The sequence below is a fragment of the Babylonia areolata genome, chromosome 21 (assembly GCF_041734735.1).
Source record: "Babylonia areolata isolate BAREFJ2019XMU chromosome 21, ASM4173473v1, whole genome shotgun sequence".
Classification (NCBI taxonomy): Eukaryota; Metazoa; Mollusca; class Gastropoda; order Neogastropoda; family Buccinidae; genus Babylonia; species Babylonia areolata.
In genome coordinates, this window is record NC_134896.1 from 41971414 (window position 1) to 41983447 (window position 12034).

The window sequence follows — 12034 nt, forward strand, 5'->3', positions numbered from 1 at the left end:
TGTTGCTGGTTGTTGTTAGGACTGTTGTTGGTTGTTGTCAGGACAGTTGCTGGTTGTTGTCAGGACTGTTGCTGGTTGTTGTCAGGGCTATTGCTGGTTGTTGTCAGGACAGTTGCTGGTTGTTGTCAGGACTGTTGCTGGTTGTTGTTAGGACAGGAAGGTGGCAGAATGGTTAAGACGATCAGCTGCCAATACAGAGAGTCCGTGAGGGTGTGGGTTCGAATCCCGCTCTCGCCCTTTCTCCTAAGTTTGACTGGAAAATCAAACTGAGCGTCTAGTCTTTCAGATGAGACGATAAACCGAGGTCCCGTGTGCAGCACGCACTTGGCGCACTGAAAAAGAACCCATGGCAACGAGAGTGTTGTCCTCTGGCGAAATTACGTAAAATGAAATCCACTTTCATAGGTACACAAATATGTAAGCATGCACTCAAGGCCTGACTAAGCGCGTTGGGTTATGCTGCTGGTCAGGCATCTGCTCAACAGATGTGGTGTAGCGTGTATGGATTTGTCCGAACGCAGTGACGCCTCCTTGAGAAAGTGAAACTGAAACTGTTAGGACAGTTGCTGGTTGTTGTTAGGACTGTTGCTGGTTGTTGTTAGGACTGTTGCTGGTTGTTGTTAGGACTGTTGCTGGTTGTTGTCAGGACAGTTGTTGGTTGTTGTTAGGGCTATTGCTGGTTGTTGTCAGGACAGTTGCTGGTTGTTGTTAGGACAGTTGCTGGTTGTTGTCAGGGCTATTGCTGGTTGTTGTTAGGACAGTTGCTGGTTGTTGTTAGGACAGTTGCTGGTTGTTGTCAGGGCTATTGCTGGTTGTTGTCAGGACAGTTGCTGGTTGTTGTCAGGGCTATTGTTGGTTGTTGTCAGGACAGTTGCTGGTTGTTGTCAGGACTATTGCTGGTTGTTGTTAGGACAGTTGCTGGTTGTTGTCAGGACTGTTGCTGGTTGTTGTCAGGACTGTTGCTGGTTGTTGTTAGGACAGTTGCTGGTTGTTGTCAGGACAGTTGCTGGTTGTTGTCAGGACTATTGCTGGTTGTTGTTAGGACAGTTGCTAGTTGTTGTCAGGACTATTGCTGGTTGTTGTTAGGACAGTTGCTGGTTGTTGTCAGGACTATATGTTGTCAGACTATTGCTGGTTGTTGTTAGGACAGTTGCTGGTTATTGTCAGGACTATTGCTGGTTGTTGTCAGGGTTGTTGCTGGTTGTTGTTAGGACAGTTGTTGGTTGTTGTCAGGACTATTGCTGGTTGTTGTCAGGACTGTTGCTGGTTGTTGTTAGGACAGTTGCTGGTTGTTGTTAGGACTATTGCTGGTTGTTGTCAGGACTATTGCTGGTTGTTGTTAGGACAGTTGCTGGTTGTTGTCAGGGCTATTGCTGGTTGTTGTTAGGACAGTTGCTGGTTGTTGTCAGGGCTATTGCTGGTTGTTGTCAGGACTATTGCTGGTTGTTGTCAGGGCTATTGCTGGTTGTTGTCAGGGCTATTGCTGGTTGTTGTTAGGGCTATAGCTGGTTGTTGTTAGGACTTTTGCTGGTTGTTGTTAGTATGATTGCTGGTTGTTGTAAGGACTATTGCTGGTTGTTTTGTTGGGACTATTACTGGTTGTTGTTATTAACTGTTGGGACTATTACTGGTCGTTGTTATTAACTGTTGAGACTATTGCTGGTTGTTGTGTTAGGGTGTTAGGACTATTACTGGTTGTTGTTATTAACTGTTGGGACTATTGCTGGTTGTTGATAACTGTTGGGACTATAACTGGTCGTTGTTATAACTGTTGGGACTATTACTGGTTGTTGTGTTGGGACTATTACTGGCTGTTGATAACTGTTGGGACTATAACTGGTCGTTGTTATAACTGTTGGGACTATTACTGGTTGTTGTTATTAACTGTTGGGACTATTACTGGTTGTTGTGTTGGGACTATTACTAGTTGTTGATAACTGTTGGGACTATAACTGGTCGTTGTTATAACTGTTGGGACTATTACTGGTTGTTGTTATTAACTGTTGGGACTATTACTGGTTGTTGTTATTAACTGTTGGGACTATTACTGGTTGTTGTGTTAGGACTATTACTGGTTGTTGATAACTGTTGGGACTATTACTGGTTGTTATTAACTGTTGGGACTATTACTGGTTGTTGTGTTGGGACTATTACTGGTTGTTGATAACTGTTGGGACTATTACTGGTTGTTGATAACTGTTGGGACTATTACTGGTTGTTGTTATTAACTTTTGGGACTATTACTGGTTGTTGTGTTGGGACTATTACTGGTTGTTGTGTTGGGACTATTACTGGTTGTTGTTATTAACTGTTGGGACTATTACTGGTTGTTGTGTTGGGACTATTACTGGTTGTTGTGTTGGGACTATTACTGGTTGTTGTGTTGGGACTATTACTGGTTGTTGTGTTGGGACTATTACTGGTTGTTGTTAATAACTGTTAGGACTATTACTGGTTGTTTTTTTTTTTTAATTTTAGGATTATTTTGGGGAGGGTGAAAAGGAGGGACAGGGAGGGGAAGTATTAACAGGACACACACACTTGCACTGACACACACATGTACATGCTTACACATACACACACACACACACACACACACGCCACCCCTCCACACACACACACACATGCCCACATACACAATTATCTGAATGACAGTGTATGAAGGAAGGAATTAAAAAAAAAAAGAAAAAAAGAAAAGAAAAGAAAACATAGTACAAAAATGTCTGAAAAGAATAATGTTGAATGTGTGTTTGTATGTGAATTTGTGTGAATGCATTTCTGTGTGTGTGGGTGGGTGGGTGTGTGTGTGCGTCTGTGTGTGCGTCTGTGTGTGTGTGTGTGGGTGCATGCGTCTGTGTGTGAGTCAGACAGGAGATAGAGGACCTGGAGGAGCGACACCGGCAGAAGGAGCGGGGGTGGCAGACCCAGCAGAGCCAGCTGGAGGAGGAGCTGAAGACCAAGGAGCAGCAGGTGGCAGACCTCCAGGACAAGATGACCGTCATCAGGGAAACAGTTGAGTCACTCCTGGGTTCAAGTCTCGGTATTGGCACGTGGTGGATAAACGGTGGAGGTTTTTCCGATCTGTGCAGACCAGCTTATACCTGAACCCCCTTTGTGTGTATACGCAAGCAGAAGATCAAATACGCACGTTGAATATCCTGTAATCCATATCAGCATTTGGTGGGTTATGGAAACAAGAACATACCCAGCATGCACACTCCCAAAAATAGAGTATGGTTGCCTACATGGTGGTGTAAAAATGGTCATACACGTAAATGCCCACTCGTGTACATATGAGGGAACATAGGAGTTGCATGCAGCCCACAAATGAAGAAGAAGAGTCACTGCAGGACCTGGTGGGCCCAACAGCCCAGTGTTGTGTTGTTGTTCATCGATTTTACGTCTCTTCACTTAGAGTGGGGTCAGACAAAACAGCCCAGTGGTTAAGTCATTGAGCCCTGCGCCTCTCCTTGAATCAGTTTTCACCTTCCTACATGTGCTTACGCCGCAAAGAAAGGGAACTAACTCCTACAGTGTTTTTGGATGTGTCCACATGAAATTTGGAGGAAAAACTGTATATTTTCTGTGTTTTTCCGCACCAGTATGGCATGGGAGCTTGCTGGGTTTTTTTTGAGGGTTGTATGGACTAAAGTGTTCGATGTGTAGTCTGCAAGTGTCTGTCTGTGTGTGTGTGTGTGTGTGTGTGTGTGTGTGTGTGTGTGTGTGTGTGTGTGTGTGTGTGTGTGTGTGTGTGTGTGTGTGTGTGTGTGTGTGTGTGTGTGTGATCTACAGGACAAGTTGAAGATCACTAGTGGATCCACTGTGGATGTTTGTTTAAACGGGAATATAAAAGAGGGAAAGATGTCAGATGTCACCGGCCAAGTGGATAGAGGATGTGAGTGGTGTGCTTTGTGGTGTCAGATGTCACCGGCCAAGTGGATAGAGGATGTGAGTGGTGTGCTTTGTGGTGTCAGATGTCACCGGCCAAGTCGATAGAGGATGTGAGTGGTGTGCTTTGTGGTGTCAGATGTCACCGGCCAAGTGGATAGAGGATGTGAGTGGTGTGCTTTGTGGTGTCAGATGTCACCGGCCAAGTGGATAGAGGATGTGAGTGGTGTGCTTTGTGGTGTCAGATGTCAGTGGCCAAGTGGATAGAGGATGTGAGTGATGTGCTTTGTGGTGTCAGATGTCAGCGGCCAAGTGGATAGAGGATGTGAGTGATGTGCTTTGTGGTGTCAGATGTCACCAGCCAAGTCGATAGAGGATGTGAGTGATGTGCTTTGTGGTGTCAGATGTCACCGGCCAAGTGGATAGAGGATGTGAGTGATGTGCTTTGTGGTGTCAGATGTCACCGGCCAAGTGGATAGAGGATGTGAGTGGTGTGCTTTGTGGTGTCAGATGTCACCGGCCAAGTCGATAGAGGAGGCCCTGCAGAGGCTGGAGGAGCAGGAGCAGACCCAGCTGATGGAGACACGCCAGATGAAGGAACAGCTGCTGAAGGTCAGTGACATGTCTGTCTGCACTGCTGCATGCACACGCACAACACACATGCATACAACATGTGTGCGCTCAACATGCATGCACGCATGCATGCATACAAACACACACACATGCACACGCTTACACAGGAAACACACACACATTCACACACACACACACACACGCACATGGTGTGGGCTGGTGTAGATGTCTGTTTTACCTCTCACCACAACACTTAATCTGGGCTTCAGCATTTTCTGTCACCACCAGCTTATTTCCTTGCAAAGTACAATTGTTTGTTGTTGTTTTCATTGCTCTCATTTTTCACATTCTCCTACAGTAACAAGCAGTTAACAGTTGCGACATACATTTGCCGCAAAATGCATATAATTCCTTGACCCTGAATTGTTTCAGGAGCTGCACGACCTTGACTCGCACCACGCAGCGGCCGATTCCAGCATGGAGTTGGCACTGAGCCAAGTGGACCAGCAGCTGGCGTCACGTCAGGTTCAAATCTCGGCGCTGCAGGAAGAGAGTGGACATCGCCGCAAGGCCCTGCAGGAAGAAAAACAGAAGGTCAGGACGACTGCAGCTGTGTTGAGTTTCACAGAGCACGGAGTGAAGGCCTGGGTGGTGACAGTGTCTGTAGATACGATATGATACGATACGATACGATATGCTATGACATGATATATGATATGATACAATGCGATACGATACGATATGATACGATACGATATGATTTGATATGACACGATATGATATGATATCGTATGATATGATGTTATATGATATGACACTATATGATATGATACAATATGATACAATATAATACGATACAGTATATGATATGATACGATTTGATACGTTATGATATGATGTGATATGATGTATGATATGAAGGCCTTGGTGATGACAGTAACCCTTTCACTGCTTCTTTTCTTATCTCTGTTTCGTAACAAGGTTTTATCTGATGTTTTTTTTGTTTTGCTTTTTCTTCAAACACTCTTCTTTACTTGAGTCTCCTGCAGATGTTCAGGTCATTTTCTCTGATACATGTCTTGGAACTCTTTCTTTTCGTGTGTGTGTTGGAGACACTCTGAGGAGTCCCCGCATGGCAGTGTGGCCACTGTGTGCAGAGAATGCAGTCAGGTTCTGTGCTGCTGCATGCCTTGTGCAGGTCCATGAGAGAAGCTCAGCACACTGTAGAGTTCTCTGTGCCTTGTCCCTCTTTTGTTAAACCTCAGTCTTCTGAATCAACCCACCTCCACTCATGATATCGTTTCATTTTATCTTATGAAGTTAGCTGTTTTTGGAAAGTCTGATATGGATCTGATTTTTGGTGAGAGTTACTGGAACAGAGCCTGTATAACTTGACACCAGTTGTCAGTATTGGAACAATCAACTATTTAAACAGGTCTGTTTGATAGAATGCTGTCAAGCATGAACTTTGACACTGCACCACACAGCACGATCATTTTGTACTGGGGTACTTTTGTTGAAGACTCCATTGACGATGAAGGCTCTCTCTGTGACAGGAGGAAGAGCGCACGGAGGCCCTGAAGTCGGAGCTGACAGCGGTGCGTGGAGAGATCAAGGAGCGGAGAGAGACCCTGCTGGCACAGGACCCTCAGCTGCAGGCCACCTACAGCCAGCTGACACAGGCCGAATCACAGCTGCGTGAACAGTACACCAAGCTGGACCAGACGAAGAACGCTGAGTGGAAGGGGATCCTGGACAGCCTGAGTGAGGAGAACTACCGCATTGAAGAGGCCTGGCAGGACCTGACGGAGCAGGAGAGTGCTGTGGACCAGAAACTGTCCCAGGGCCGCTTCGCCAGCGACCAGGAGAGGATGGAGTGTGAGAACCACAAAGAGCAGCTGCTGCAGGCTCGCATCCTGTTGAAGGAGGAGGAGGAAAAGATTGCCACCACTCAGCAGAAAGAGATGGAGAGAGTGGAGGGAGAGATGGAGAAGTGGACCCAGCAGAAAGAAAATGAACTCTCCGCGGCAGAAAAGAAGCGTGACGACTTGCTCCGGCAGCACAGCAAGGAAATCGACTCCCTGTTCGTGCAATCCGAATTGAAGCTGTCGGAGATCCAGACGCAGCAAGAGAAAAGCTTTGGTGTGGACCGGCTGCTGAAGAGTTTGGAGGAGGACGTGCAGAAACAGATCGGTGACCTCCAGGAGGAGCAGAAGAAGCTGATGGGCGTCAAGGAGAAGAAACAGAAGGAACGCAAGATGGCTGAGGAGGAGAAGACACAGAGGGAGAAGGAGCTTGAGGACAGGCTGAAAGACATTCAGGAGTGGAGTGACCGTGAGATGCAGAAAATAAAGGATGAAAAGCAAAGGTGAGGCTGAGCAACGCGTACACCCGTATGTGCATGCATTTTCATTGAGCATAGGTTCACACGCAAACACTTACATTTATGCATGGGGACACACACACACACTCACAGATGCACACACAAGTATAAGATGTGGTGATATTCAAAGAGGTTTTTTTTTATGATTTCAAGCAATTTGGAACATTAATCTCTGAGGTCAGATGACACTCTATGAAGGGTAACATGATTTCTTGTACTAGTAGTGTGACTAGTGACCCCTTCCTTATGCCCCACGTAGCAATTTGTTAGCCTTTTTGTGATGTTCTTTTCTCAGTAACCACCACCTTCCCCATGTCCATCGCCTCACACATTCTCCTCGCCCAATGAATGGATGTGCATGTGTGTGCTGAAAAGAATGAATGCATGCATGTCTTAATCACCTGATGGTGAATAGACAATAAGCCAGTGGGAAGTGCAGCCCAGTGCTGACTGAGCGGTGTGGGTGTGTGCCAGACTGGTCAGCCTGCAGAAGCAGGTGGAGGAGAACCAGGGGAACCAGGACGGCCTGGACTGCACGGGGTCTGCCGCCACTCAGGTCCTGCAGGAGAGAGAGAAGGAGCTGGAGGAGAAAAAGAAGGTGAGTGTGACACAGGAGAGAGAGAGAGAGCGAGGCTGGAGGAGAAAAAGAAGGTGAGTGTGACACAGGAGTGAGAGTGAGGCTGGAGGAGAAAAAGGTGTGCTACACAGGAGAGAAAGTGAGGCTGGAGGAGAAAAAGGTGTGTTACACAGGAGAGAAAGAGAGGAGCTGGAGGAGAAAAAGATGTGTTACACAGGAGAGAAAGCTTGGCTGGAGGAGAAAAAGGTGTGTGACACAGGAGAGAAAGCAAGGCTGGAGGAGAAAAAGGTGTGTTACACAGGAGAGAAAACGAGGCTGGAGGAGAAAAAGGTGTGTTACACAGGAGAGAGAGAAAGGGAAGCTGGAGGAGAAAAGGAAGGTGTGTTACACAGGAGAGAGAGAGAGGAGCTGGAGGAGAAAAAGGTGAGTATTACACAGATCTTGAATGAATGAATCTTTGTTTCCAACAGTGGGGATATTAGCTTACCGGAGGACTTACATGTCTGCCATTATTTTAAGACACACACAAACATACACATACACATTTGCACTCAATAGGAGAGAAAGAAGGTAAGTGTTCTGCAGTTCATAATTTATGTAGGATCTTCGTGCGAGATTCGAAAAGAGCATAAACATCTGCAGCTAACAATGTATACATTCAAGTATAAGGCTTCACAGGAGAGTGAGGCTCCAGAAGTTCAGATGATTTGTGTCTGAATGCCAACAGGAGTGTGAGGCTCTAGAGGTTCTGATATCTGTCTGAATGCCAACAGGAGTGTGAAGCTCTAGAAGTTCTGATGTATGATCTGAATGCCAGCAGGAGTGTGAGGCTCTAGAGGTTCTGATGTATGTTTGAATGCCAACAGGAGTGTGAGGCTCTAGAGGTTCTGATGTATGTTTGAATGCCAACAGGAATGTGAGGCTCTAGAGGTTCTGATGTATGTCTGAATGCCAACAGGAGTGTGAGGCTCTAGAGGTTCTGATGAATGTCTGAATGCCAACAGGAGTGTGAGGCTCTGGAGGAGCAGATCTGCAGCCTGCAGGAGGAGCTGAGCAGTCAGCAGCGGCAGCAGGAGGAGGAGCGGGACAGGGACATGGACACCATCGAGTTCAAGAAACTGCAGCTGCAGGAGTTGGAGAGACAGGAACGGTGGGCACTGCTCTGTGTGTGTGGGAAAGGGGGGGAGGGCACTGTGTGTGGTTTTTTTTTTTTGGGGGGGGGAGGGGAGGAGACTCTGGGTGTGTGTGTGTATGTGAAATTCTGTATGTGTGTGTGTGTGAGACTCTGTGTGTGTGTGGGGGGGGGGGGGGGGGGGGAGGAGACTTTGTGTGTGTGCTATTTACACACATAAAGGGGATTAAGGCACTAGCAGGTTTACCTTGGCTATTTGGAGACTATGCTTAGCAATGGTTGACATGAGATCTGTAACAAAGGCAGATGTAAAGGGTGTAACAAAGGAGGGTTAACAAAGGTGGGTGTAAAAGGTTTAACAAAGACGGACGGAAAGGGAGTAATAAAGATGGGTGTGAAGACTGTAACAAAGGTGGATGGATGTAAAGAGTGTAACAAAGGCGGATGTGAAGAGTGTAACAAAGGTGTAACAAAGGCGGATGTAAAGAGTGTAACAAAGGCGGATGGATGTAAAGAGTGCAACAAAAGTGGACGTACAGTTTAATAAAGGCAGATGGATGTAAAGGGTGTAACAAAGCGTGGATGTAAAGAGTGCAATAAAGCGTGGATGTAAAGAGTGTAACAAAGGTGGATGTAAAGATTGTAACAAAGCATGGATGTAAAGGGAGTGACAAAGACGGATGTAAAGAGTGTAACAAAGATGGATGTAAAGGGTGTAACAAAGCATATGACAAAGGTGGATGTAAAGGGTGTAACAAAGCATGGATGTAAAGAGTGTAATAAAGCGTGGATGTAAAGAGTGTAACAAAGGTGGATGTAAAGAGTGTAACAAAGCATATGACAAAGGTGGATGTAAAGGGTGTAACAAAGCATGGATGTAAAGAGTGTAATAAAGCGTGGATGTAAAGAGTGTAACAAAGGTGGATGTAAAGAGTGTAACAAAGCATGGATGTAAAGGGTGTGACAGACGGATGTAAAGAGTATAACAAAGACGGATGTAAAGGGTGTAACAAAGCATGGATGTAAAGGGTGTAACAAAGACAGATGCAAAGGGTGTAACAAAGCATGGATGCAAAGGGTGTAACAAAGACGGATGTAAAGGGTGTAACAAAGCGAGGATGTAAAGCGTGTAACAAAGAGGGTGTAACAAAGGCGTCTGTGTGGGCAGCATCAACGCCCTGGTGGAGCAGGAGGTGAAGCGACGTCTGTTTGACGAGAAAGTGGAGAGGGAGAAGCAGCGGAGGATGGAGAGAGAGAAGGAGAGGCAGGAGAGAGAGAAGGAGATACAGAAGCTCAAGTCTGTCCACGAGCGGGAACTCAGACATTTGCGGGCCAAACTAGAAAACAGGTATCTGGGGAGTGTGTGGTTGTGTGTGTGAGTGTGTGTGTGTGCGTGTGTGAGTGTGAGTATGAGTGTGTGTGTGTGTGTGTGTGTGTGTGTGTGTGTGAGTATGAATGTGTACGTGTGTGAGTGTGTGAGTGTGTGTGTGTGTGTTAGTGTGAGTGTGTGTGTGTATGTGTTAGTGTGAGTGTGTGTGTGCGTGTGTGTGTGTGAGTGTGTGTGTGTGTGTGTGCATGTGTGTGTGTGTGTGTGTGTGTGAGTGTGAGTGTGTGTGTGTGTGTGTGTGCATGTTTGTATATGTATGTGTACCCACAGACTGTACATCAAGCAAATTGTGTAATATGTATTTTTCATAGTGTAAAGTGCGATTTTCAGAGTATGCATTCATATGAGTTTACTATTATGCATGCATGGTAGTACAAAAATTGCTTTTCACAGTGTCATTGAAAAAATGAATCAGTGTCTGCATTTGAGTAAAGGTGCGTTATCAAAATCGTGTGTGATTTGAGAGTGTTGGGTTCACATGACTATCGAGGCCTTGTTGAGTTTTCAGACAGAATTGTTGTCGTTGTCACAGCAAGGAGGGCAGCAAGTCCAACCCCTACGGGCATTACGGGGTGAGTCTTGTCTCTTCACTGCGCTTAGAACTTTGCCATCAGGATATGCTCTCATTATGAGAAAAACAGTTTTGTTTGTTCATTTGTTTGTCCTTCTACTTCTCCCATGTTTGTTCACTTGTTTGTTGATCTACATCAATCAGTCATTCAGAATTTGTATTCATTTTTTTTTTAATAATAATTTGTCATGATATTCTTGGCCACATGCATGTTCTTATAACGCATTGTGATATATAAATGTTGGGGAAAAACTGCTATGATCTAGCAGAGCATGGTGCTGGCGAATCTTGCATAAAAAATTATGATCACTGATCTTCAGAATTTTCTTCTTTTTGTTTCTTCTTCTCTCTTTTTTTGTTTTTGTTTTTGATTTGGATAGAAATGATTGTCCATATTTTTACTATCGTGATTCTTGCACACTATAGTATTACAATGTCTTGTTAACATTTTGCATTGCCAACTTAAGTTTGGCTTCAGGTCTTACAGCTCTGAAACCAAAGACTGACAGTTTCAGTTTTCAGTTTCAGTAGCTCAAGGAGGCGTCACTGCGTTCGGACAAATCCATATACGCTACACCACATCTGCCAAGCAGATGCCTGACCAGCAGCGTAACCCAACGCGCTTAGTCAGGCCTAGAGAAAAAAGAAAAAGAAAAAAAAAAGGTGAATAAATAATAGATATGCTTACCTAAATAAATAAATAATAATTATGATATAAAAAAGGTAGTAGTAATGGTAATAATAATAAAGTAATAATAATAAATAAATAAATAAGACAACAATGATGATAAATAAGCATATAAATGTAAAACATGAAGACAAACATTCACACATACACCCACACATGCATAACAGATATGCACCAAACATGCAGTCTCACAGTTATGAAAGCACAGTCAAATACATATAAATGTACATGAGCTCCAACACACACACACACACACACACACACACACACCACATTACCCTGCACCTCCTCTACCCCCCTCCTCCACACACTCATGGTCTATGTATCGCAGCTTCCATGGCACACACACACACACACACACACACACACACACACACACACACACACACACCCACACGCACACGCACACACGCTTACTTGTACAAGCACACACACACACGCCCATATCTCCCAACTCCAACCCCACACACATATATACAAAGATATATATATAATATATACGTTCCAATATCCTGTTGCTCCCACAGTGTAGGCATGCATACATTCACATAGCTCATCCTCTACCCCACCTCCTCCCCGCACCCCCACCTCCCCCTCACACACACACACACACAGAGACACACACACACACACACAGACACACACACACACACATGCACAGAACTCTCCTGACACTTGTGTACACTTACACTCTCACGCATGCACAAACGCACTCAAAAACACAGACCCACACATACACACAAACACACACATACACACACGCACAGAGGCTGCCACTGATTGGCCGCAAGAGGGATGGGAAAAGATCTCTGATGCCAAGAACATGGCGTCTAGT

The 12034-nt window shown here is 45.3% G+C and overlaps 2 protein-coding genes across 6 annotated transcripts in view; one reads left to right on the forward strand and one right to left on the reverse strand.

Moving 5' to 3' along the window:
- LOC143296525 (thioredoxin domain-containing protein 16-like) overlaps window positions 1-12034 on the reverse strand; it is a 390867-nt gene that overhangs the window by 116954 nt on the left and 261879 nt on the right. The gene's annotated exons all lie outside the window — the stretch shown is intronic.
- Window positions 1-12034, forward strand: part of LOC143296371 (kinesin-like protein KIF16B) — an 80601-nt gene that overhangs the window by 49355 nt on the left and 19212 nt on the right. For all 5 annotated transcript variants that reach the window (XR_013057135.1, XR_013057136.1, XM_076608244.1 and 2 more), the window contains 8 exons: window positions 2868-3012; window positions 4399-4500; window positions 4894-5055; window positions 6018-6829; window positions 7319-7442; window positions 8426-8571; window positions 9722-9901; window positions 10473-10512. Coding sequence is in view for 3 of the 5 variants with exons in the window: in XM_076608244.1 (XP_076464359.1) it covers window positions 2868-3012; window positions 4399-4500; window positions 4894-5055; window positions 6018-6829; window positions 7319-7442; window positions 8426-8571; window positions 9722-9901; window positions 10473-10512 (1711 nt within the window). In the remaining 2 variants the exon portion in view is untranslated. The remainder of the gene's footprint in view (window positions 1-2867; window positions 3013-4398; window positions 4501-4893; window positions 5056-6017; window positions 6830-7318; window positions 7443-8425; window positions 8572-9721; window positions 9902-10472; window positions 10513-12034) is intronic.